The following is a 26392-nucleotide window of genomic DNA, read 5'->3' on the forward strand; positions in this document are numbered from 1 at the left end:
GGGGTGAAGCGGTGACGGCGGGGCGGGGCGGGGGGGGCGCGGCGGCCGCGGGGCCCGGCCCCAACTCCGGGGGGAGCGGCCGCTCCGCGGCCCCGGGAAGTTGCGGGTCGCCCGCCCGGCTGGCCGGCGGCGGGGGGGGGAGGGCGGCGCGTCCTTCCCCGCGCCCGGCGCGGCTCCCCCGCGCCCGGAAGAGCACAAAAGCGCCGAAGAAAGTGGGAGGAGGCGGCGGCGGGAGCGCTCCGTCCCCGGCTATCCCCGGGCACCGGCCCCAGCCATCCCCCGGGCACCGGCCCCGCGCCGCCATCACCGGCCCCGGCCCCGGGCGGGGATTGTGCTGGAAATAGCCGCCTCCCTGGAGGTAAAGCCCTACTTACGTGTCAATCCTCGCCGCACGCTGAGCCCCGCACACGCGCGGGCAGGGCTCCATCGCGGGTGTATCTATTTACCTGCGGGCGGGGGGCGGGACGGGGACGCTCACCCGGCTCCCGGCATCTCGATACTGCGGGGACACACGCGGGAACCGCGTCCCACCGGGGAAACGCCGGGTCCCGCGGCCGCCGGGGAGGGGGGAGGACACGGGGAACCCCGGCCGCTCAGCCCGCAGCGCTGCACCCGCCTCCAAAGCCGGGTCCGTCCCCCCCCCCGACACCCGCTTCCCGGTGCTGGGGGCAGAGCAAAGTGCCCTTTCACACCGCGCGGTATCAGGCACCGTCCCCGCCTCGCGTGGAAAAGCAAACGCCTGGGAACAAGTTCAGGTGCGGGGGAGGCGGGTGCGGGTCTCCGGGGTGGTGGAGGGAGTCGTGCAGCCCGATCCCCCCTGCCCCGCGTTCAGCACCTCCCCGCTGAACAGCAGGAGCGGGGCAGCGGCTGTTGGAAGGGGCTTCGGGGCCGCCCCCTGCCCTGGCAGCTCCCTGCTCGGGCCGGTGGGAATGCTGGGTGGGGGGGTTCCCAGAAGAAGAGCTTCCAGAGAAGGGGGAGGGGGAGGAAGGGATGATCCTCCCTTCCTTTTCCATTTGCCGTTTGCCTTTTAAATTAACTCTTTTGGCCGATTTTCGGGAACTGACAAATACTCGGGTTTTGCCGGGTCCCGTAGAAATCAGCAGAAATTGCAGTAAATAAGAACGTAAGTGACCTGACAAAGAGCGCCAGGGATGTTCTCTTTGGTGTGGGAATTGCACACACGAGTAGGCAGCACAGTCACAGCTCACCGCCGCCACAGCCCGAGTACACCCGTGTGCTGTGAGGCTTCCCGGGTCTTTGAAGCAATGACCACCACAGTATTTGTGGCTGCAGTATCAATCTTTGACCTGGAGTGTTTTATCTTCCATTAGTAAGCCTTTCTCTGCGCTGCACTGGTTAAGTTAGGGTCAAATCTGGTTCAATACCTTCTTGGCATGCTCAGAGGGCTGGGTTTAAACAGTGGCTGAGACGAAGATGAGGCTGCCTTCCTCAGAGAGCTCGTCCCCACGCGCCGCTGCTGCCGTGGGTCATGGCACGAGGTGCTTTTCCCTGGTCAGGTTTAGCAGATCTGGAAGCTGCCTGTGCCGGGCAGGTTGTGCATGGCACCGGCATGGCAGTGGAGCAGCTCCGGGGGCTGGCAGTCACGCGTTGCCTTTTGTTGACTCTAAAAACACGGCTGGTTCTGGTGGGAAGCTGAGCGTGGCTGTGTGCTGAGGAGGTTGCACAGCACACAGCCTCAGTTCCTGCTCCATGGAAGGAAGTCCCATCAGGATAGTAGGCTGTGGCGTGAAAGGACATGTTTTAAAATAAAAGGACTCAAAGAGAGAAAATAAACCGTCCTGAGACTCGGAGCTTGGAATATTAAACGTGAGGCACAGCATGTAAATGATGGGAGAGAGACTTGCAAGGCAGTCCTCGAGAAACTGAGCCTGGCTGTAAAATAAGCAGGTTACTGATAGTCTTGCATATATTTACGAGGTTATAAGAGTAGCCTCCCCCCCTGCCCTGCTCCAGCCTGTACTATGGGAGGTTGTTCTCCAGGAAGGAGCGCACTGGTGAAGAAACATTGTCTAGCAATTACAGCCTTGCAGTCCGGAGGGCTTGATTGGGTTCCTGGATCTGCCAGCGACTCCCTGTGTTCTTGGACCAGCCAGGCTGTCAGTACCCGGAGTTTCCAGCTCTATAATAGGAAGAATAGTTTTCTTACTCAGAGCAGAGTTGGGAGGCTCAGTGGACGCGTGCAGGCGTGGTGCTCGAAGATCGTGAATGGAAAGTGGGACAGAAATGTGGAGTGTGAGCCCTACACATGTGAGTGTCTGCCTCTGCTGGGTAGAAAATATTGGCTGCAAGTGTCTGCAGAGCAGCTGTGAATGTTGGACTGTAGATAAGGAGCGGAGCGAGGATTTTGTTTTCCAAATCCTGCGCGGTGCCGGGAGCCCTGCTCCGATGTTTGGGTGTGCCCTGTGAGTGCAGCAGCAAGATCCGACTTCCCTTTGCAGAGAGGAGCTGCACGCACACTGCCTGACCCTTGATCGCTCAGTCCCTTGAACATTGGAAACAAAGCGATGGGACTTTACTGCGGGGTGAGGAGATCTCTCCGGAGAGCTGGGAAAGGCAGGAAGGAGGAGGGCGGCAGCAACAGTGCTGGGTTTCAGGGTTTGGCTCTGGGCTGGCTGCTTGGGGCGCCACTGGCACTTCCATCTGTGGCACGAGTGGTGTGGAACTGGGGAAAAGGCAGCAGGTCCTAAGACAGGCACTTCTAATGGATTGCATTCTGTTTTCTAATGAAAGTTTCATTTGAAGTTTGTTTACAGGAAAGAAGAAATTAGCAGAGAGAATTCTCCTGAGAACCCAGAGAGGAAAAAGAATGAGCTGCCTGACTTGCAAGCCAAAAGAGGGTGGAAGGGTAGATTAGATTTACCGTATTGCTCCGAGTCGTGGCTGTTGCTGCTGTTGAGAAGCGGTTCCTTGTTTGGCTGGGTGGGGAGCCCGCTTTGAGGCTCAGCCTTCAGCCAGATTACTGGCATTCAGGGAGATTCAGAGCTCCCACCCAGCCAGAAATTTTGATCCCGCTCTGGTGTCCTGTGGTTTGAGGCTGGATGTGTACTGTGCTGTGCTGTGCTGCTGTCCCCCCCGCTCCAGCCCACTGACACAGGGCTACTCCTGGGCTGTGGCTGGGCAGCCAGTGCTCTGGGCACTGCTGCCAGGGCCTCCCTCCCTGGGATTGTCCCTGGTATGTGAGGAGGCAGTGCCAGCAGTTGGCAGGCAGCACTAGGAGGTCATAATGCTCAGCCTTTGGTCTCTGAGGGGTGTCCCAAGGAGGGATCTTGCTAGTGGCCTCTGGTGTCCCAACAAGCAGCGTGGGATGCAGCAGAGGGACAGTGGAGGATGCCAGAGCTGGGGTGACAGGGGAGGACACAGCCACACTCAAGGTCGAGGCCTTTCTCTTTCTCAGGGAGGAGGCACAAAGGTGTAAGCAGCTCCTGAGGCACCACGGTGTGGGCAGAGCAGGGGCTCTGCTCCAAGCCAGCAGGCAGCGCATGCTCTTGACAGTTCTGCCGGCTTTGGTCATTTCCTGCTGCCATGAAGGATTCACCTGCTGCCACCTGTATTCCCTTGGGATAGGCTGTGTTGTGGGAGCTGTGTGATACCGGGAAGTCTGTCCTGTTGGTGTTTTGGCCAAGGGTATTAGTGCTGGAAAGCAGAAAGCTCTGGTGGAAAGCAGGGGTTGACTTTCTGTTGGTGGCTGGATCCTGGACTACTGAACGTGTGACAGCCTTGTTTAACTTGAGTCATTTATAGCTTATCAGTTTCTGGTTTGATAGCCAGAGTATTTCTAATAATAGGCGAATGTTATTGAGCCTTGAGAGAATTGTACACATTTATAAAGCACTTTGCATCACATGTGCATGCGAGGCATCCTTCGTGTCACTGCTTTTCCCTCTGTGTGAGTGCACAGAGAGTGTGATGCTTCCCAGGCTGTGGTTTGGGTGCTGTGGCTGGGTGTCCTCTGCAGCTGAGCCTGAACCACCCGAAAACATTGTGGGTCACTCTCAGGGCTCCTCCTCCTCACCGGACAGGTGAGAGACTGTGGGCAGCAAGGACCTTGGCATTTGCATTTGTCTCTTAAGCCTGACACTAATCTTGAGTAAGCCTTGTGAAGAAGGCCAGATATTAGGGTGGCTGCCTCCCTGCAAATGCTTACAATAAAGAGACTATTTATAGTTTGCAACAGGGAGACCTTTCCAGTTCTGTTCCTGTACGTACAAGATGGAGTTTCTGGAGAGGTAGGGTTGCTTTGTGGCTGGTGTGGCAGTGGAGCTGTGCTGAGCCAGGGATGCCATGCCTGTCCCTGCCTCCTGCCCTCCTGCTCAGCTTCACCTGGGCACAGGGGGCTGCATGGGGGCACTGGCAGGTCTGGGGTCAGGGTGTCCCCGTGGCAGGCATGCTTGGGGCTGCTGAGCTCTGTCCATCCGTCCATCAGTCCGTCCCTTGGTGCGTGCAGGGTTTCAAAAGCTGTAAATTCCAGGAAACTCCCCGGGAGGCACATGGAGGGAGCGGGCTGGGGGCGGCGCGAGCCCTGAGCCAGCAGATGTGTCTGCAGGGACAAGGAGCTGGGAGGAAAAGCACAAACCTGTCTCTAAAGACATTTGTTTGTTCACAATAAAAACTATCAGCCAGCAGCGGCCAGACAGGGCTGTTTTTATGAGGCACAGGCGTAGGTTGGAGGGGTGCTGCCAATTGCTGCTTACACGGAAGGGGAGCGGGGATTGTATTTTATCTCAGGACCAGGGGGAGGGAAAAAAAAATAAGAGCAGAGAGTTTACAAGCCTTTGAAATGTTTCAATCAAAGGAAAGCGGAGTTGAAAGCGGTTCTGGAAACATTTTTGGTGTTCCCCTGCACCCCAGGGCTCTGGATGTGGGCTGTGCCCCTGGCTTTGGGAGGGGAGCAGGGAGAGGAAGGGAGATAAAGGGATCACCAGCAGGACCGTGTCCATACGGGAAAATGTATCTGCTTCCTCCCAAGCTGTGTGTTGGGAGAGTTCAGCTCAGGGAGGTCCCGCAGCCCCTCCTCTCATTCAGGATCTCAGTGCTGCCTTTATGATGATGGTTTTGAAATCCTGTGGCTGACCTTTCCGGCGCTGGAAGCAATCCAAGGGCTGTGTCTTGAAGTACTGTAAAGGTTAGTGAGAAGGGAGAGAGGGAGAGAGAAAATGTCCTTTCAGCTGCAGGAGTGGGAGAGAGGAATGTCGTCTATGCCCTTGCTGGGAAGCAGGCGTCTGGCTGGGGTCCCCCAGCCTCAGCTGGGGTGTCCTTGCCTCATGGGGGACTTCACTCCTCCAGCCCCTTCCCAAGGTGTGTGCTGTCATTTTTGATGAGGGTACAGAGGCAATACCCTTCCAGAGAGGGCTGGAGGAGCAGCTCCTCGGGGCTGGGCTCCAGGAGCCTCCTCTGCAGCATCAGGCAGTGCAGGTCTATGGGGATCCATACCTGTGTCCAGGTCTGCCACAGCAGCCGCTCCTGCTGCTGCCAGTCCCCCGGTGATTCCTCTTGCAGCAGATTATTTGATCTCAGAAAAGTCCAAGATGTTTTATGGAGCCATTTCTCGCCCATCCTCAGCTCCCCCACGCCACTGCCTCACCGGGAGCACGCTGGGGTGGATGGAGATTAAAGGGTAAACTCCAGGGCTCAGCCATCCGCTCCTACAGGATGTGAGCTCTTTCTAATTGTCCTCAATTAGAGACAGTGCCATTGCTCAGGCAAGTCTTCAGGCAGGAAGCAGAGCCCTGGTCCCTGCTGGGGCAGCCACCTCACCCTGCACAGGGAAGGGCCACTCGCTGTGGTCTTGGGGCCAGCAAGCCTTCTCAGGGGACAGGAGCTGCCCAAGGAATTGTTTTTAGGAAGGAGTGTGCTGAGGAGATGTTAAAGCCAGAGAAAGGAAGAAAGGAAATAGCTCAATGAGTTAACCCTTTCCTGCTTCTCTCCAGGATGAGACGTCGGTGAGCAGCGAGGACTTTGATATGAACGACTCCACATGGATCTCAGCTGACCAGCACCTGAACTCCAGCCTGAGCCCCAGCCAGGACGAGAGCATGCGCAGCCCGCAGAACCTGCACGGCCACGAGGACGGTGAGTGCCCCGGCGGGCGGGAAGCGCTCCGCGCCTCTGCCACAGGATGTTTTTGTGGCTTATTAAACATTAACCAGTCCTTTCTGATCAAGTGTCCCACCTGTGGGATGGATTTCATATCAGCTCAGGCTTTGAAGCAGCTCCCAGTCCTTCCCATTTAGCCTCTGGGTTCCTGCTCAGCCAGGGCTCTGTCCAGCTCAGAGCTGATGGTCCTTGTGCCCGGACCTGTCTCTCAGCTCCTCCAGAAAGAAATCGTCAAATCCCCTCCTAAGGCATCGGGTTTTAGTTCCCCAAGTCCTCTCACCAGGTGATGAGGAAAACCCTTTTAGTTCTGAATGCACAGAGGATGCCAGGGCTTTGCAGCACAGGTCACAGCTTTCTGTGCTTGAAAAGCTGCATCTTCAACAGGTCTTGGATCTGCCAGGCAAGAAATTGTGAATAATCTGCAACACCTGATAGCAGTGGTGCGAGGGGTGATTTGTGGGTGTCTCCTCCTTCAGGGCAGGCAGTTAGAAGGACTGAAGGCAGCACACAGGGGCTGGTTGGGAGGAAGAGTTTGGTGAAGAGAGGTGGTGTGTTGCATCTGTGAAACATGCAAGTTGAAAATAAAAGAGCAATTAAATAAGTGGTAGAAGTACAAGTTCGGGTCAGAGTTCGTCTCTGTGATGCTTGGAAGGATTTGGTGGTTGGACTGTTACCGGCTTTTGCTCTGGAGGTTGAATCCCTCATCCTCCCCAGCCTGGCTGCTGCTGGGAGAGCGGGAAGGGAGCGGGGGAATTGAGGGACAACCCAGGCTGGGTCAGTGCTGCTTTAAGAAAGGGGACTGGAAAACCACCCCAGAGGAAAGAAAGGGCTTTTGTGCTGGCAAATCTCCATGGGGTGGCTTTTAGCTGGTTGTGTGGCCAGTGGCAGGGACAGCAGGGATGGTAGTGACAGCAGGGACGCTGCTCTCTTCACTCCAGTGCATTGTGGCACTTCAGTTTCCATTGCAAATCTGCAGTTTTGGGAAACTGCTGGTTTTCTCTAAGCAGCCCCAGCGCTGGAGGCAGCCAGCCTTGGTAAGGATGTGAAACCTGCCTGCGCGGCACCGCGTCCTGGCCGTGGGATGGGCAGGGGCACTTCTGCTTGCCCGGGGGCCCCAGTGGGGCTGTGCCACGACAGGAGGAAGGGCATTTTGGTGGTGACACATCAAAAGGTCTTGGCTCTTCGGGGCCAGGCTGCACCCTCTGCCCCAATGACCCCGATCTCTCATCCCCATGGCCTGGCCGGGTGTCTCCGTACCCCCTGAACTTTGCCATTCTCCCACTGGGACATTTTGGGTTTGTGACTTACCCCCTCGCCACTGAATTCCCAAGTCTCATTTACAATCTGGAATGACACAGTTTTGATCCCTTTGCCGAACACTGTAATTCAACAGGACAGTAATTTAATAAGGGACTCACGTATTTAGGCAAATCAAGATGTTCTAGCTAAAGCTAAATCCTTCCTCTCTCTCTGCCCTCTTAGGAATTGCTTCCAATTTTTCATGCCCTGTGGTTTTCCTTCAGAAGCAGGTGTCCTCTTTGGGGCTTTTCTTGGCTCCTTTAATTTCTTTTGTAAGAGTCAGTGATGAGCAATAAAGCACAAATAGTCCCTTTCTGTGAGGAATGCAAGTGTCCCAGGCTGTGCCCGGCGTTGGCAGAGGCTGAACCAGGTAGACTTTGGTGGATCAGAAGGGATGGAGTTGAAAAGTAAGCAAGCCAAGCCCAGGGTTACGAATGAGACCCATCCAGAAAAAGATACAGACTGGGATTTTCATCAGGCTGCCATACTTCAGGGGCATTTTATGGACTGAGAGGAGGTTTTTGTACCTGTGGTGAATGTCTGTGGTCTGTATTGGAGCTCTAAATACAGGCTAATGCCACCTCATGTCAGTCCCTCTGCCAAACCAATGCTCCCACTCAGGACTGAAGCACGCATGAGACTGGGAGGAGAAGAGGGACAGTGGAGCTGGAACAACCCAGGAGGGCAGTGGGTAGTTAGAGGAGAGGAGCATGGAGCAGAGGAGGAGTATGGAGCAGAGTAGCATGTCGTGAGAGGAAAAGCAAATTGCTGGTGTGAGGAAGGGAACGTGCATGAATCAAAGTGTCGACCACTCTTCAGTTTCCTCTTCTCTTGACCTATGAAAGTTCTTTTTATTTTGGAAGCTAATGTGTTTTCTGAGTTCACACAAGCTTAGTAAGGCTGTGCAAAAAATTTGAGTAACCAGCCCACATGAGCTTGCGTGCTCCTCGGAGCCCAGCTGGCCAAGGTGCCTGTGCAGGGTGCTCACACTGGGGCAGCCCAAGTACTCCCAAGCTGGAAGTTTGTCCACATCTCCTGTGCTCAGCTGTCCACTGTGCTGTGCAGCAGCCCTGCAGAGCTCCAGCTGGTGCCACAGTGAGCCCCACACCTCCCCTGCAGCCAGGCTGGGCTCAGCTCCGGGTGTCCTGCAGAGGGGTCTGGTTGCCCACCACGTCCTTCAGTTGGAAGCTTGTTCAGGAGGGTACTCTCCTCCCTCAGGAAAACCTTCTGAGTTACTAAATTGCTCCTGCCTGCTGCTCTCTGATGGGTGGGATGCTTAGAGTGTGTCTTCTGTGAAAGGCTTCCTAAAGTATAAAGTTTTAATGAACAGTTGCCTGGTAGGAGAGCAGTATCGTCTGACACGCTTGTAAAAAAAGTCTTTTTTAAAGGACCTAAGCACAAGCTCCAGGTCCTTCTGAGGCCTGGGAGTAGCAAGTGCTCTTCTATGATGTAGAGCAGAGTGGTATGAAATCCAGAGAGGTGGGAGAGCAGGGAATTGTCCTCCCATGCTTTGACACACAGGTACCTGCTAAATCTTCAGAGACCTAAAAGCAGCTGGAACAAAAGCCAGCACCTTCTTTGCTCTCGGTGCCCAGAAGCCTTGGCCCAGTACAGCCGTGCTGCAACCAGTGTCAGCCCCAGAACTGCAGGGTGAGCAAATTACACCTGAAGACTTTGGGGGGTTGGGGGCAGAACAGGGACTGTCAGGAGAGCTTTGGCAGCAGAGCCGGGGTTCCTGCTGGGTCGGTGGGCACATGGTGGGACGTAGGACACACCAACCGGCTCTGAGCAGCACACACTCGCTCCTTCCATTTTCCTTTGTTACTCATCCTGCGGGCCCCAGCACGGAAAACGTGAAGCTCCCAGCAACATCCCTTCCCAGTCGGATGTTGCTCACAGCGTACGTGCCCACAGGAAGCCGGCGGCTGCCCAAAGCGACAGCAAGATCAACACGAACTCTGCTGCTGGAGCGGAGCTATTGTGCCGGACATCCTGGAGGGACACATCTGTGGAAGCCAGCACACACTGGGAGCAAAGGGACCCTGAATGCTGCGCCGTCCCACTGTCGGTGCCTGTCACCATCCCCACTCCCAGTGCTTGGCCCTGTGTCGATGCAGCAGTTCGAGCTGAACTCTGTCCATCTCCAAAGCCTGCTTCCACAGGCGAGCACTGCACTACAAACCTCCCAGTTTGGTCTGGTGTGTAGGCTGAGCGGGGTATCCCCCCGCAGGGGTGCTGGGGTATCCTGCCATGGTGCTGCTGTGACTTGCTGGCAAGGGCAGTGCCCTTGAAAGTAAAGCAGGCGACAGACCCTAAATCCCAGTGGCAAAGTGCTTGGACTCATGTAGAAGATTCTCTGTCTTGCCCTCTAATAGGATGCATCTTGCCTTGTTCCTGGCCATACATCCTGCTCCATCACCAGGAGAAGCACTTGGCCCACAGACAGGGCTTGCTGCTCCCCAGCCCATCCTGCCCCATGCTTCTGAAGAGTAGGGAAAGCTCCTGGGTGTAAGATGTTCTTTCCCTATGTGGGGGACATGGAATTGCTTCCTGGCACCATGATGGACAGATCCCCTTTGGCTCAGATCCCTAAGTGCAGTCCTCACTTGACTGGCAGCATCCCCACTGAGCCAGTTCTGCCCGGAACAGCAGTGGCTAATCCAGACCTTGGAGAAAGGACTTTCTTAACCTACTTAACTGTGAAGGCACACGCTTCTCGGGGGCATCCCTTGAGGCAGCTGGTTGGGAAGGCTTCTGGGTGTTGGGGGCATCCCTCAGGAGTGCTCCAAGGAAGGACCTCAAGGACATGCAGGCAAGCATTATTTCAGGACACTGTCCCAGGGACAGGTAGGGCCCGTCCCTCCTTTGGACACCCTACCCTGGGATGGCAGGGGCAGCATCAAGCCATTCCCCAGCAAGCACAGCAGTGTCTCTCCTGGTATGGCATGTCTCCTGCAGCTCCAGGTCACACCGGTGTTATTGATGAGATGCCCACGATGTGCTGCACATCACCAGCTTCCCTGAGCTGCTGGCCTAGCAGAGCACTTTCCAAGGAGGACCAGCCTCTTGCCAAGTGCTGACCAAAAGCCAGGCTCCATCCCCAGGGCAGCCATGATGTCCTACTCCACAGCTGCACCTCTGACAGCTGTCACCTGGCCATGGGGCGATGGCTGTGCCCTAACAAGGTCACTCATTGCAGTGGCACTGGGTCTCGTGCAGCTCCCAGTTCCCCTCTGCTGCTGGGGCTTTCCTCAGCCAGCCCATCCCTGCTCCAGGTGAACACAAACACCCTTTGCCAGCCACAGGGGAAGCCCAGCAGACCACAGGCAGCCATCTGGCAGGCAGACCACAGGAACTGGCCTGCAAGCCCCAAAATACTTGTTTAGCCCAGATTGCAAAACTCTCACTGTTTTCAGGGTTTCTTGCACCACTATTGGGTTTTGTCCACCCGAAGCCCAAGCTCAGAGCCTAAACAAGACTAGGACCAGCAGCCAGGTTTTACTACAGCTGAATCTTATTTTCCTTAGGGATCTATTTCCTCTTCCCCAAGGTGTCCCTACTCATGCTGTCCCTGCAGCAGGAGTCAGCAAGCATGTCCCTGCCTCGCCTGAGTGGTTTGGGCTGGTGACTCTGTTCCCGTCACATCTTCCAGGGGCATCTGCTCCTCCCGAGCGAAGGCCCTGGCCTGTGATAAACACCCTCCTTTCGGCATCCTTTGAAGGCTGTCCTTCCCTGCTGCCAGGCTGGGGAGTGCAGCAAGGACACTGCGAGGCCGCGGTGGCTTTGCCAGCCTGGCGCACTGTGCAGACGCTGCCGAGCCTGTTGATTCATCCTGCTGGTGCACGGAGCAGAGTTAGGGGGGTCTCTTCCTTGGTCTGGAGCAGAGAGGATCACCGGGCTGCGAGCAGCCAGCACTGCCTGTGCCCCCAGTTCCTCCCCAAATTGAGTACCCTCAACTGAAAGGGGAAGCAGAGATGGCAGGGTGAGCTCCACAGAGCTTGGGGACAGTCCCCAAAGGACTAGGGGTGAACAGCAGGGTCTCTCTGGTGGCAGGTCTGTGCTGGAGGCTCCAGCTCGGCGCGAATCCGGCCAAAGCCACCAAACCCGTTTGTTTGGCGCGGGGAGAGGCAGTGCCCAGGCAGCACAGGGCTGTGGCATGTCCCCTCCCTGCAGTGGGATCCGGGTGGCTGCCAGTGGCAGTGACAAGGAGAGTCTTGGTCTGTGCCACCTCCTTCCTCACTGCGGACAAGGGCCAGCTCCTGGCTCAAGCACTCCTCCAGCAGTGTGGTGGGAGGGACAGGGGCTGGGAGAAGGGAAAACAGAGGGACAGAGCGTGTTTGTGACAAGGCTGCTCTGTGCAGTGGGAGCTGACGAGCTTTGGTGCATGGGAGAATGTCCAGCACAGGCCCGGGGCGGTGAGGTCCCAGTGCTGGAGGGAGCTGCTCCCTCGGGCAGGGCAGTGGAGCCGGGGGGAGACGGCACCGGGGGGCACCTTTCATGGCAAGGGACGGGGAGGCGGCCGCACAGCACTGCCTTGTCCGGCCAGGCTTGCCTGCAGACGCGCATTGTGTCCGGCCGTGCCAGATGTCTGGCTTGCCAAGGGCTCTGGTCGAGGGAGCAACCCAGGGAGGGAGCGTGGACACTTTGTCTGGGACATAACAAGGTTTGCGTTAGCGAAGGAAGACAGGAAATAGAGCGTCTTAACTGGACCTTGGCCAGCCCCAGCGCACCGCGGCCCTCAGCCACGTTGCTTTTTTCTTCCTTGTGCGTCTTGGAGGCAAATGCTGGGCAGGACCTGGAGTAAACGGGCTCCGTGCTCTGGCCACGTGAATGGTGTGGGCCCCAGAGCCTCTCCTGCCGCTCACCTCCTGGTCATGGTGGGCCTTGCTTACCCCTCATGAGTGTGGTGCTAACGCCCGGCCGTGGCCCCCCCACGGGGCCCCTGTTCCCACTCGGTCTCTCTAATTTGTATTAAGTATCCCTTCCTCGCAGGCTTTCCTCCTCCCCTTCTTCCCCCTTCTCGTCTCTTTTGTGAGTGAATAATTTATGGCACTTTTCATCTTCCTGGCTGTTGTTCCAGGCGGGCGGCAGTGGGATGCTCTGTGCCCTCCTGATGGCCGCTCCCAAGGCTGGGTGTATGGCACCATCCCATGCCGGTGCCACAGTGGGCTCCCCCCGAGGAGCCATGGGGGGACTCACGTGGGAGCAGAACCCCTGCCATCACCCACGGGGGCAGAACAGGCCGGGCCGTGGGTGGCAGATCCGTGGCAGTCCCGGGGGGACCAGGGGTCACTGGTGGGACGTGGAAAGGCAGGTGTGCAGCAGTGAAGGAGGGCCACCCCAGGGCCAACTGGGGGTCCCACGGCAATGGGGCGTGGGCAGGGCTGGGCAGCCCCTGTCCCACCGCGTGGTGCGGGGCTGTGGCGAGGTTTCCGTGGGCCGCTGGCTCTTACATAAGCTCATTGTTTCCTGAGTCAAAAGAGGTTTTGTCTCCGCTCTGGAGATGTGACAGGAGGAGGAACAATTTGCCCCATTCATCTTTAACTCTGCTCTGGAGAGCGGTGTGGTGGCCTGCGCCGGCAGAGACGTTAAACCCAACCACTTCCCCGCCGTAAAATCTCCCGGGGAGCAGGTGTTGGAAATCGCCCCTTCCCCTCCTGATCTCCTCAAATCCAGCGCCACAGAAATCAAGGATAATCCAGCAGCCTCTTCAAAATGAAAACGCTGAGCCCTGATTAATTCATTTAATAAGTGACTGATCTCCTCCTCCCCCAGCACCGCGGCCCAAGGAGCCATTTTGCTTCTTGCTCTCCTGGGCTGATGCCGGGGAGATGCCGGGGCTGCAGCAGAGGCACGAGGCTGGTACCCTGTGACCTCCTTGCCAACCTGGCTGTGTGCCTTGTCATGGCCTGGCCTCTGCAGTGGGGCTGAGAAGGGCAGTGCTCTGTGGGCTGTGGGACCAGTGGCCTCCATTGGACTCCGCGGGCTCACAGCCCTCACCCACACGGTGCCAGGGTCTGCTCCACCTCCCATCCAGCCCACGGAGCCCTTGGCTCGAGGGGATTAAACAGGAGAACGAAATACTCCGTTTTCCAACCGAAAGATCAAACCGGTTAGGAGTGACATTGTTTTTGCAGTTCCATCTGCTTCAATTAGGGCACGGGGGTGGAGCAGGGGGGCTCCCAATTATCCTCATTAGAGGGGCTCCTCGTGCAGCCAAGCTCCAGCCGCGAGCAGGGAGCTCACCAGGCTCGTGCTGGTTGATAATGAATATATTCATGGCTGCACAGCCTGGCCTTGCTCGCCTGCTGCTGCCGGAGCCCTGCTCCTGACATGTGCTTTGGGCACTGCTGGGAGATGCGGAAAACCTCTCCAAGCTCAGGAGCTTGGCGGGTTTTACTGAAAGAGAGCGTGGCCAGCATGGCCCCATCGCTGCTCAGCACCCTGCCATAGCAGTTCAGGAGCCTAAACCTGATTCTTGCACTCCAGATGGGAGCACTCCTGCTCCCTCTCCCCCAGGTCCTGCTTTGCTGAGAGGTGTCCCAGCTCCTCTCAGGGCTGGCTGTGGGCTGGAGATACCCCAGCAAAGCTGCCCAGGGAGCAGCACTGTCCCCGTCCCTGTCCCTGTCCCATCTGTTCCAACCAAGAGAATGCAGCTCCCTCCCAAGCTCATCTGTTTTCAAGCTGGCTGAGGCCAGTCCCGCTCAGACCCAAGCACTCACCAGTCTGAATTTGTGGCCATTTCTCTGCTCACAATACTGAGATTAACCCCCACTTTGTGTGCAGAGCTTCTGGGAGAGCATAAAGCATAAAAATGTGAAAATAAGAAAATATCTGTAGCCCGTGGGTTTACAAACCTCATTATTTATGTACGTCCATCCTTGGTATAAACTAAATTGTTCTTTTAGTAGGTGCTGGTCACTGATATTAAATTCCCATTTCATTTTCTTATCCCACCTGGCAGGTTCCTAGAGACACCTTCCTCTTTGTTTGCAATATTTTTTGCTGGTAGCAAACCCAGGGTTCATAAATGCAGCAGCATTGGGCAGAAACCTGACGTGCAGCTGCCGTGTGTGCTCTGTGCAACACAAAAGAAAACCTGAGATGTGGAGAAATTGGGGCTGTCCAGACGTCACCCCCAGGATCCCACCTGATGTCAGCAGCTGGGGATGGGGGGCAGAGCTGGGGGGCTGTGGGGAGGCTGGATGTGGGTGAGCAAGGGCAGAGCAGGATGGTCAGGAAGGAGTGGGGGTGCTTAAGGCATAATAAGGATGCCCAGGGCAGATTGGAGTTGTTCGAGGTGGGTTGGGAATGTCCAGGATAGATTGGGGCTGCTCAGGGCAGGTTGAGGATGTTCTCGTCCCTGCAGGGGTGCCCAGAGGAGGTTGCGGATGCCCAGGTTTGGGGATGTGCAGGGCAGGTTTGGGGATGCCCAGGGCAAGTTGGGGATGCCCAGGGCATCTGCTTATTCTTCTCCCAGGTGATGTCTCTCCAGGTACCCTTGCCTGGCAGGGGTTTTGTCACATGGCAGGCCCCTGGCCCCACTGGTGCAGGCAGCCGAGGGGGTTGCTGAGGAGCTGTGGGAGGTCCCTGCCCTCGGCCTGGTCGCGGTGCCGATTGGCCCTGTGGTGCAGCGCTGTTGCTGTGGCTGTGGCTGTGCCCGGGCTGATGGCAGGGCCCTGCCTGCAGCTCGTGCCTCCGCGCAAGGGAGTAATTCTCCTTAATCCTTCTGAGAGGCATCGCTGGATGAGACTGGAGCCTCCCTCTGGGAGCCCCATCTCCCCTGGCGCAGAGAACAGAGCTGGGGGAGGGACGGCCGCCATCCTGGGCAGGGAGGCCTCTGTGCCCCCAGCCACCTGCCCTCTGCTGCTGGGGCCAGAGCCAAGCCAGCAATGCTCCTGCACCCGTGCCAAGGGACAGCAAAACCCGTGGGGGCTCAGAGCACCAGACCAGTGCCCTGGGACAGGAGGGTGTGGGGGCAGGAGGTGGCAGTGCCCCCAAATTCCTGCCCCTCCAGATACAGCTGAGCCAGCAGCAGGAGTGCATGGGGCCATGGTTTGGGATGCAGCCACCCACGGCAGCCCCACCGCCACATCACGGGGAGGGGAGACCAGAGCTCCTCTTGAGGGCTTGGCTTGGAGGGTGCCCCTGGATAGTGCTGGCTGCTGAGCCCCTCCAGAGCCCCACACTCCCTGGCATGCAGTGTCCTGGCCCAGAGCAAGGACTTCTGCCAGGAGCCAGCCCTGTGGTGGGGAGGGTGATGCCTGCTGCTGGCCCAGAGCACCCGGCACATAAACACCACCCCGGGGATTAGGTCAGCTCTGGTCATCGCTCAGACGAATAAGTGGATCAGTGCAAGGGAAAGGAGGGGGAGGGAGCTCTGCTGAGCGGGGAGCTCCAGTGGGGACCTTCTAATTTAGGGGCTCGTGGGGCCAGGAGTCGCCTTGGCGCAGGCGCGAGGCAGGGCAGTGAGCACTGGCGCCCGTGGCGGGGCGGCTGGGGACACACGGCGGCAACCCCGGCCGGCCCCACGGTCGGCTCCGATGCCCGAGTGTCCTCAAATCTGTTTATTTTAAGGGATACAAAGTCCTGGGCTGCCGCAGGGTCACCGCACCACTCGCTCAGCCTCGCAGTAAAGTTTCCTGCAGGTGCTGGCAGGGGGAGGAGGAGGAGGGTGAGTGGCAGCAGCCGGGCACTGTCCCGCCGCCCTGCGCCCGCACACCTTTGGACCCGGTGCCCATGCACCGGGAGCTGTCGGCGCGGTGCCGCGGTCACCCCACAGCCCCGGCCCATTGTCCTGCAGCACCCGGGCCGGGTGTGGGGACGGCCATCTGCTCCTCGCTGCTGCCGACAGCTTCTTTGTTCACCGCCCGGCGCACGCTGGCGCAGGAAGCGGCTCCCACGTGCTTCGCCCTTTCCCTCTCGCGGAGGCACCTAATGAAATAAAGGATTTACTGCGGCGAGGGGGAGGGAGGGGAACGGGCTGAGCAATTTGAAGTGTTGTGCTTGGCCCCAGGGCTGAGCTCTCTGGCAGGGTGCAGGCAAGGTGGGTGCAGGCAGTGCCAGGCTCTCTGTCGTTTCTGGGCTGTCCTTCAGGAACCACCACGGTGGGAGTGGGCACAGGCAGGGGGATGGTGCCAGGAGCTCTGGTGTGAGTAGAACCGAGACTGAGCAGAGCCAGGCTGTGCACTGGATGTGCATGGCACCGCCATTGCCGAGCCCCTGACCTGTCTGAGTGGTGGGGGAAGGCCATGTGGTTGCCGTGGGGATGGCTCTGGGACATGTGGAAACAGGGAACAGGAGTGTCCATGTAGGGTGTAGGTCACTTGGGCTTTGAGTGGGACAGGAAGGACATGGTGCAGCCCTGTCCCCTCCTTGCAGCAGTGTGCTGAGGAGGAAACTCATTGGGTGGTGTGCCTGCTGTGAGCAGAGCCGCTAATGCTGCTTCCAGGCACTGTGGATTCAGTGTTTTCCCACTCAAGTGAGCTTGTCCTTGTGTGTCATTCTTATACCCCAGAACTCTGTACAGCAGCATGTGCCTGAGCCACCAGTGCTGGAACTCGTCACCTCTCACCGCACCCAGCCCCAAACTGGGCCAGGAGGACGGTGAGGGACCTGGCGGGGAGAGGCAATGCCCCTTTCTCCTCCCTGCAATGCAAACAGAAACCTAAAAGGACCAAATTCCAAAGTTCTTATTCAAGCCCAGGCACCGTGGCCGAGGGCGGAGGCGCAGGGACTGTCACCTGCGGAGGGATGGGTGACTCGGGCATGGGGCATGGCAGCATCCAGTGTGCTTGGAGGGATGAGGGAGTGAATCCATGTGACAGTGGCCCTGCAGCTGTGGGTGCCAGCATCTGTACTTCCAGCTGCTGCATCCCAGGGCCCAAAGCACAGCAGTGCCAGCCTGGCTTCCAGTGGCACATGTAGTAGCTGAGCCACCAAGTGAGCCCAGAACAGCCTCAGGAAAGCAGTCACAGGGTGCCACGGGTGTGACCACATGTCCTTCCTTGCAGATGACTCCTCGTCAGAGAGCTGCAGCGGGAATGGCTCCTCCACCCTGAACCCCTCCACTTCCAGCAGCACGCAAGGCGACAGCGCCTTCCCCGAAATGAACGGCAATGGCACCGCGGCCCCCATGGACTTCACCGCCTCCGCTGACGACCAGCCCATCAACCTCTGCGACAAGCTCACCCCTGCCCACGTCACCCCTTCCTACCAGTCCGACAGCTGCAGTGCCGACGGGCTGCGCAGCAGGGTCAAGTACGCGGTGAAGACCACGGCAGAGGTATGGCCTAGGGTGGTTTGGGACAGCCACGGACATCCCCCACACCCCACCTGCCCCAGAGCTGGGCACTGCAGTGGGCTCACCTCACCCTTACCTTACAGCCACCATATGAGGAGAAGCCCATTCCTGCTGGGTCCAGCAGTGATTCCCATAGGATGAGGCAGAGCCATGGTCCCACCAGCCAGAGCAGCCATTGGGCCATCAGGCCATCACAGGCTTCCTTGTCCCAGGCAGGCAGGAGGTGATGCTCAGGGGAGCTTGGCCATGGGTTCATCTTCCCAAGTTGCAGGGGGCCGTCAGGAGAGGGGACAGACGCAGTGAGACAAGGAGAAGGGGCAGGTGCATCAGGTGAGGGCTCTCAATGGTAACCACAGTCTCCTTTCAGTCCCCCCCATACAGCTCGGGCAGCTACGACTCCATCAAGACAGAGGTGAGCGGCTGCCCCGAGGACCTGACCGTTGGCAGGGCCCCCACGGCTGATGAAGATGACGATGACCATGATGACCATGAAGACAACGATAAGATTAATGACTCGGAGGGGATGGACCCGGAGAGGCTAAAGGCCTTCAATGTAAGGAGGGCTCCGTGGGGAGGATGAGCCTGCCTGCCTCCCATCTCGGGGTTCCCACCGTCTGTCTTTTCCTTTGCAGATGTTTGTACGCCTTTTTGTGGATGAGAACCTGGACCGGATGGTTCCCATCTCCAAGCAGCCCAAGGAGAAGATCCAGGCCATCATCGAGTCGTGCAGCCGGCAGTTCCCCGAGTTCCAGGAGCGGGCGCGGAAGCGCATCCGCACCTACCTCAAGTCCTGCCGCCGCATGAAGAAGAACGGGATGGAGATGGTGAGTGGCTGCTCCAGTGCCCTCCTGCTCACCACCACAGCTGGGGCAGCAGGTCCCTGAGCACGCTCTCTGCTTGTGTCCTGCAGACCAGGCCCACGCCGCCTCACCTGACCTCAGCCATGGCAGAGAACATCCTGGCCGCCGCCTGTGAGAGCGAAACGCGGAAAGCAGCCAAGAGGATGCGGCTGGAGATCTACCAGACCTCCCAGGTACAGTGCTGGCAGTTAGAGGTGGGCGAGGGATGGAACCGGCTGTGGGATGAGGGAGAGACATTTGTGTGCAATTTAGAAAAGAGTTTTTAAAAGTCTTATTTCTAAAAGTCAGAGGGGCTGCAGAACAGAGCCCCATGGTGTGTCCTGAGACTCAGGCCAACAGGGGTGGGGATGCTGGTTTGGAACTGGCCATGCTGCAGCCACAGGAGACCAGGCATCCCTGTGCTGTCCCTCCCACTGGCCACAGAGGAGAGCCAGGCTCCTCGCTGGAGTAAGTCTGTGTTTCCCCTGTGCAGGACGAACCGATCGCTTTAGACAAGCAGCACTCCAGAGACTCCACAGCCATCACCCACTCCTCCTACTCACTGCCAGCTTCATCTTACTCCCAAGACCCGGTCTACATCAATGGAAGCCTCAACTACAGCTACCGTGGCTACGGGTCCCTGGGGGGCAGCCTGCAGCCCCCTGCCTCCCTCCAGACGGGCAACCACAGTAATGGTAAGTGGCCACGCTGGGGCCTGCAGGGGCACAGGGAGCCCACCCAGCCATTGCTCTACCCCATGCCCAGGCAGTGTGCAACAGGCTCCTGGCAGCCCACGCTGTAGGACTGAGCTGGCCACTGGAGGGGAGGAAGAGCTGCTCTGAAATCCCCTTTTGTCCTGCAGCTGGCAGAGGTCTCTACCTGGTGGCTCAGCTCACCTCGTCAGCAGACGGTTAATTGTTGAACTGCACTGGGAAGGACAGTCTGAGTGGCACTGGTGGAGGGAAGGAGTGTCACTTAAAAAAAAAAGAGAATCTGTACCAGCTATTAATCATTAACAGGAGCGGGCGCCTATCACTGCCCTGATCTGCTGCTGGTATGAGCCGTTCCGCTCTCAGGGACGGATGGGGCTGGGGGCACAGCCAGCTCCTGCCACAGCTCAGGAGGGCTCTGAGGGGCTGGGGACTGCCTGGGAACAACAGCTGGGAAAACAGGACTGATGCTGCAGGACGGGAAGGCAGAAGGAGAGCACAGGCAGGGCTTAAGGTTAGGAGCCAGTGAACAGAGCGGAATATCCCGGGCCTCAGCAGGGCACACAGGAAGGCTCCTGTGTGCCTGATGACTCCCTTGCACCTGGGGAGACAGGTATGGGGTGAGGCCAAATGTTCCTTCTGGTTCTGCCCTGCAGCACCGGTGGCAGGAGGGGCTGGAGTCCTTGCCAGTCCTTCAACAATCTCCAGGCTGCCATTGCCTGTCCTGGTGCGCTCTGGGCTCCTGCCCTGCCCCTGCCCGCCCCCGACGGGAGCCAGGATTTGGAAGGATGTGATTTCCGGAGGCCTGAGAGATGCCTGTCTGGGATTAACTCTTATCATCCCTTCCTAATGCTTCTTAACCCTGAATAAAGATCCCGTCCCGGCCTCCAGCTGCTGAGACCTAATCCTCACAGCAATGGTTCCTCCCCAGAGGAGCACAGGCACCCCGGCCCCCCCACTGCTGAGCACCCTCCTCTGGCCTGGCCAGGCTACTGGCTCTGTGAGACAGCAGATGTGCAGGAAGGTCGCTGAGCAGCCTCCAGGAGGAGCAGGCAGGCCCTGGGTGCAACACCCAGCAGCACCTCACCTCGCTTCTTTGTAGTGGATTTTTAAACCTCTGCTTTGCAATTCTTTTTTCCCCAAGCTCTTGCCCAGTCCCTCAGAGGGAAGAGCTCGCTGCAAGGAGCTGCACCTTCTCCTCCCTCTGAGCAGAGGCCTGCAGGGGTTTGCTGCCCAGGAGTGTCTTCTCCCTCCATCCCCCACCTCAGGCAATTCTTGCTCAAGCCCACATCCCTGCTCCCAGCTCCTTCCCCCTTGGTGAGCCGGGAAATGGGCTCCGTTTACTGCTGCCTTTTCTGTCCAGTGAAATTGCTTTCGCATGAGAGCCTCCTCCTTCTTCTCCTCTTCCACCTTCTCCTCCTCCTCCCCCACTTCGAAGCACTGGTTCTCCTGGCGTGGAACACTTCTGCTGGTGCTGCTCCTCCCGCAGCATTTGCTGCTCCAGCATTGCTTTCCTTGGATGCTTTCCATCCCGCCTGGGGCGATGTGCTCCCCTCCCTGCCACCATCACCAGTGGCACCCACCTGGGCTCGGAGGGGCAGCTGAACTCTCCCATCCTGGTTTGCAAATGGCCGCAGTGCCCAGTCCTTGCCTTGTGTCCCTGGTGTCCCACAGCTGTGTTGGGCCACCCAGCAGGAGCTCAGCTTCCCTCTCACTTTTCCTTGGCAGGTCCAACCGATCTCAGCATGAAAGGTGGGGCCTCCAGCACGGCCCCCTCCAACAGCACCAGCCGGGGCATGCAGGCGGCCCAGCTCAGCCCCACGGAGATCAGCGCCGTGCGGCAGCTCATCGCCGGATACCGGGAGTCGGCGGCGTTCCTGCTCCGGTCTGCAGACGAACTGGAAAACCTCATTTTACAGCAGAACTGACTCCCCGTGTCTGCGTCGCTCCTCGGTCGAGAAGACAATTTATACCTGCTAGAAAGAGGCTCCCGGCGATGTCCTGCTCAGGACCACCATCGTCCTCCCGCCACGCCGCGGGTACATGTAGTTTTTAGAAGGTGGAATTCAAAAGACCTGTTTTGTTTTACACTCCAAGCACCTGGGACTTCAGGCACAAGGACACGTTTTGGAAGCATACCAACACCCGTGCGTCCGGCCGACCAGAAGCCAGCCCTGCAGCTTGGAAGGATGTGGGACTTTGAAGGGCAGAAGGGAGCCTGGGGAGGTTTGGGGCTGCAGATGTATTTAGAATAACCTTTGTGGACCCAAATGTTAGATTCCCATCCCCGGATAATTTCCAAGTCTTAGGTGAGCTGAATCACATATTTATTGAGAAATGGACCCTCCTCTCCCCTTAGTAATTTATTTTTCTGAAAATGGATTCTTTTGAGTTTGTACAGATTGCCAGTTTTTTGTCTGTCTGATCAGAAGGAATTTATTCCTGTGAAATAACACATTCCATATCACTACACTACTAATTTCCAGGCAGCTCTGCCTGTTTCTCTGGTGAACCCTTGTCCCACAGGGAGCAAGTTTGCCATCCAGCCTTTGATATCGAGGCTGCTCAGCCTCCAGTGAGCGTAGGTGGGAGCTGAACAGCAGCACAAGCTTAGGCCTTCGTTCTAAAGGGTTCCACAGCACCAGTGGGGTCTGAACCTCCCGCAGAGACTCGGCAAGCTCAGCAGACCTCCGGCTGGAAGGACATCTCGCACTCATTTAAGTCATTGCAGATAAGAGAAGGAAGGAAGGAGATACCTGAGAAACACTGTCTTGCGGTCACCATCTGTACTCTACCTCACACTCCATTGTGGGCTTCTTCCAGGACTGGCCGTGCTGGTCCTGGGGGACGGTGAGTGTCGCAGACATGGGGATCGTGCCGAGGAGGCTGGAACCTCCGGCTGGGGTCCTGCTGTGCCTGGCCATCCGCTCCGCTCCGTCCCAAACCAGCCCCGGGGTAGCACCGGGAGATAAACCGCTGGGGACCCACGGGGTGTGAGGCAGGGCAGCGCCAGGGCTCACCCAGAAGGTGAGTTGGTGCCGTGACCACTCGCTCCTGCGGGAGAGACGGGCAGCATTGAGCAGCAGAACTGACAAAGTCCTCTCCGGGGCCCAGGAATCTTTCCCGCTCCCTGCTCACAGTCCTGGAACAAGCCCACAGTTCCCGAAGTGTGGAAGAACCGTAGTCCGATGACCATTCTGCCCCGTTTCCACCCCTCTCCCCCATGATGCACTTCGTTTTGCTCAGTGCAATACCTACTGCCAGTGCTGCTAACCCAGGGACCTCGCTCCTGCCAGGGGTGCTGAGCCCAGCCCAGCAATGCCACGTGCTCTGGAGCTGTGCAGAGACCGGCGGGGGTCCTGCTGCTCCCCGACCCCCGCAGCCCCCCCGCCCGGCTGGAGTCCGCACCGTGAGGCAGAAATTCGATAAGTGTAAAGCTGTTTTGTAGGTAGAAACTTTCTCTCTTTGGAGCCAGCTTTTGGCTTACTTTTTAGCCGCTTGGAGCTGGCAGACGGGGGCTGCTGCTCCAGGGGCCAACGCCACTGACATGGGCTTGAGCAGCAGCTGGGCTGGCCAGGAGCAGGCCCGGGCAGTTCCCTTGTACCCTCTGTACCCCATGATGCTCCACACACTGGAAGAGAAGCAAAACTTTACCCTGCTCTTAGTCTCAGAACAGAAAAGGTTCTGGCTCCTGATGCCAGGTATGCCTGGCCCAGCAGCAGAAGGGATCAACCATTGCATTGACTGTTTTCCCCAAACCTTAACCTTTCCGTAGCATTTGGAGAAAAGGGACCCAGCCCCTGGCCACGGGGTGCAGAGACGAGGTGGCGGCTCATTAGACCTGAGCTGGTGCTGGAACCGGGAGCATCGTGGCCACACCCGTCCCCTCCTGCCCGCAGGGTGGGGGCCCTGGGGATGCCAGCCCCCAGCCAGGGCTCAGACTCACGCTTTCCCCAGCACTTCACAAGCCTGCTTGGTTTGTCCACTGCATCCTCCCATACTTGGAATTTATGTAAATATTTATTTTTGTGTGAATACCATGAAGTAACAAACCTTTGACAAAACCTGTAACCGCAGCCATTTGTGAAAGTCTTACCGTTCAGGCAGGAGAGGCAGAGACAATCGCTGTCCCGGGATTCTCCCTCTCCGCAGTCTCCCACCCGTGCCGGTGCCTCCCTCCCCGGAGAGGCAGTGGAACCTTTAGCCATAAGTTTGCCATCAGCGTACTGAAGTAGAGGTAACCTGGGAGCTCATGGACAGACCACCAACAGCCACAGTGGGGTTAGGTTTTATTTATCTGAGGTTTAGCTGTCGTTCCCGATCACCTCTGAACCTGCCTCGGCACGCGTGGAAGTTCAGGAGCTCTTACACGTGGTCAAACTGCTGTAGAGGACACCGAGGCTGCGTCGCGTAGGAGGGTGCCCAACACCGCCCTGTCCCAGCACCTGATGTTCATAACCTGCAGCTGAATGGTACAGACTCAGATTCCCAAAGCCCTGGTGACAGCCACATCTGGGACAAGTTTGAAACAAACGGGATTGACTCCGATATTCTGTCAGGGATCTTTTTTTCTTTCTTTTTTTTTGGTGAGCCGCAGCGTTAACGGTTCCTTTGGCATGAGCTCCACAGACATCTCCGTGCTCTGCAGCTGCTCCGTGCTCCGCCACGGCTCCCTGTGCTCCAGGACTGTTCACAGCCACATTCCTGCGCTCTCACTGGGCAGGACGGGGTCAGGAATTGCTAGTCCGGGTTCTCAACGAGAAGGAACAAGCAGGAGCAGAATACACCGGCTTTCCAGATATCTTGACAGGTGGAAGGAGAATGCTGGGTTAGCAAATGGTCTGGATGGTCTTGGGTTTGGTTAAGAAAAGCTGATCACTGGTCAAGAAAATAGATATTTTTTTTTTTTTTAAATTTTATTTTATTTTAACACACCCACCCTGTCCTGGATGTGCGGTTCCCATGACACTGTTTCTCCATGGGAGAGTGTTCCCGGGGTTGCGAGCAGACATAACTTGTACCTCCCTGATCCCAAGGGCCACTTCCCTCCCGGAGCGGCCGTCGGATTTAGTACCAGTTCATGAAAAAAAAAAAAAAATGCTGCTTTGAACTCAGAGGGTTAATATACTTTTGATTTGTAATTTTTTGTAAAACTTTTTACAAGGTAGCATAGTATTTCACCAGACACCAACTACAATCCGTCCATGGTCTGATTTTTATATAATTTAGTGGTGCTTTAGAAACTTTTGTTTGGTTGTTTCGGAGCTGCACAGCTCAGTTCTTCGCCTGTATCTACCTAAGACCAATGTGAACCTTTGTATTTTTGCTCCTAATTTTGGACTCAGTGAAAGTGTACTGTTTACATGTACAGAACTCCCGGCCCCCGTGTGTTCTGCCAGACCTGCTGTTGAAGAGGAAGCTGCCCCTCACCCAGTTCGTCTGTTTAACCCAGCCACAGCCTCACCCACCCACCGACACGCGCCCGCCCCGAGGGACACCCCACCAAACCTAGACACTCTTTAAGCAATTTTGGGTTTTTGCACAAGCTGTTGTATTTTTTTTCTTTCCCAATAGTCGTATGGATTGGCTGCAATTCCAATCGGGAGCTGATCCGGAGCTCTGAAGCGCCAGATCCTGGCAGTGCTGCTGCCTCCCCATCCTCCTCCTCCTCCCGCCTGGACGCTGCCCAGCTCCTCGCAGGGTCCAGCTGACACAGGGGAACAGGGGGAAAACACTCCTCAGCAGAATTGGGAATACTTTAGGGAAGGGGTGAGCTTGCCCGAGCCTGGATACTGGTTTGGGCTGGGGGGTGGGAGCGCGGTCCCGCGGGAGGCGGGGGGCTCCCAACGAGGCAGAAGAGGCTCTTTGGGAAGCTGGTGCTTTCCCGAGGACTCAGAAAGCGTATGGCACTTAATCCAGCTTTTAAGGTGACACTTTATTGCTTAATCAATTGATTCCTTTGGAAATGATATTTTTGCAGATAGGCACCTATGCAACTTCATGTGGCTCTTAAGCAGATGAGCACTTCCTCCTCAACGAGCTTGATAAGAGTTATTTGTGTTATATACTGTGGATTTTTCCAGTAAATGTGGCTTAATATTTTAATTCTTAGAATGTGTGTCTATTATATATGTGATGCAACTTAATTCTGTTCTGTTTGTGGAATGATTAGCACAGGCCAACTCCCTGTCCCCTCACTTAACAAAGACCAATGAGCTGTTAATCGAGCTGTTATCTCCATGGTATTACTTGCTAAATGCACTGATTTCATAAGTATGTGGAATCCTTTTTTTTTTTTTTTCTTTCGAATCTGTATATCATATATAAGACTGAATCTACTTAATAAACACTGTATAACAAAAAGGGCTTTCTCCTCCACTGTCGAGCCCCGCTGGGTGCTGCTGGCCCCAGCGCTGCCCCTCGCCCCAGCCCCTGTGCGAGAGAGGTCAGTGCCATCAGCCACCGGAGCGGGATCTAAATTTTGGGTGTTAAAAGAGAAAAAACAAAAAAAAAAACCCAAAACAACAAAAACCCCCATCTTTCAATCCTGTTGACATAAGCTGTGCTTTCCATTCCGTAACAGACAGCGCGGGTACCAGAGAGAGCAGCGGTAGCACTCACGTGGGGGGGCAAGGCACCAGTTTTATGCTTAACTTATATTTTGACAAAATTAATTTTGTGAAGTGTCTGGTTTTTGTGAGAAAAAAAAAAAAAAAAAAAAAAAAAAAAAGGAGTTTTCATTGAAGTTTGTGGAAAGTTCTCCCTCTCCCTCATGGAAAATACTGATTTTTCGTTATCAGCTTTATTCACTAAGTATAATAAACCTTTGCATCCATAAATGTTCCTCTTCAAGCGCTGTGTAGATACGATCTCCTAGTCTGACTGTCAGGAGACCCAGAGAGGCAAAGGGGGGGTTTGCACCTTCCTTGGAAGTGCAGCTGCCCACGGGTGGGAGGGTGGGCAGACCCTTTCCTGGGATTTGCTGCAGCTGGAGCCAGGAGTGAGGCCAGCAGGTCCCACCTAAACATTTGTGCTTGTAAACCATCACCTGGGATGGTGACAGCACATCCCAAATGGAGAATCCCTGGAATTCCTTCATGTCTGGGAGCTCAGTGCTAATGCTCCTC

At 56.8% G+C, this 26392-nt stretch overlaps 1 protein-coding gene across 4 annotated transcripts in view; it reads left to right on the forward strand.

The window, feature by feature from the left end:
• The window catches only part of NOL4L (nucleolar protein 4 like), a 63324-nt gene extending 37220 nt beyond the window's left edge, over positions 1 to 26104 (forward strand). For 2 of the 4 annotated variants that reach the window (XM_017822801.1, XM_017822802.1), the window contains exons 5-11: positions 5949 to 6090; positions 17427 to 17698; positions 18084 to 18269; positions 18349 to 18540; positions 18627 to 18749; positions 19049 to 19250; positions 20994 to 26104. In XM_017822801.1, coding sequence (XP_017678290.1) covers positions 5949 to 6090; positions 17427 to 17698; positions 18084 to 18269; positions 18349 to 18540; positions 18627 to 18749; positions 19049 to 19250; positions 20994 to 21193 — 1317 coding nt within the window. In that variant the 3' untranslated portion in view covers positions 21194 to 26104. Of the gene's footprint in view, positions 1 to 306; positions 359 to 689; positions 756 to 5948; positions 6091 to 17426; positions 17699 to 18083; positions 18270 to 18348; positions 18541 to 18626; positions 18750 to 19048; positions 19251 to 20993 lie in introns of those variants that run through there. The other 2 variants (XM_017822803.1, XM_017822804.1) reach the window with 2 other exon arrangements.
• Positions 26105 to 26392: the final 288 nt, after the last annotated feature.

This window comes from Lepidothrix coronata, unplaced genomic scaffold (assembly GCF_001604755.1).
Source record: "Lepidothrix coronata isolate B3197 unplaced genomic scaffold, Lepidothrix_coronata-1.0 Scaffold99, whole genome shotgun sequence".
In the NCBI taxonomy this organism is placed as follows: Eukaryota; Metazoa; Chordata; class Aves; order Passeriformes; family Pipridae; genus Lepidothrix; species Lepidothrix coronata.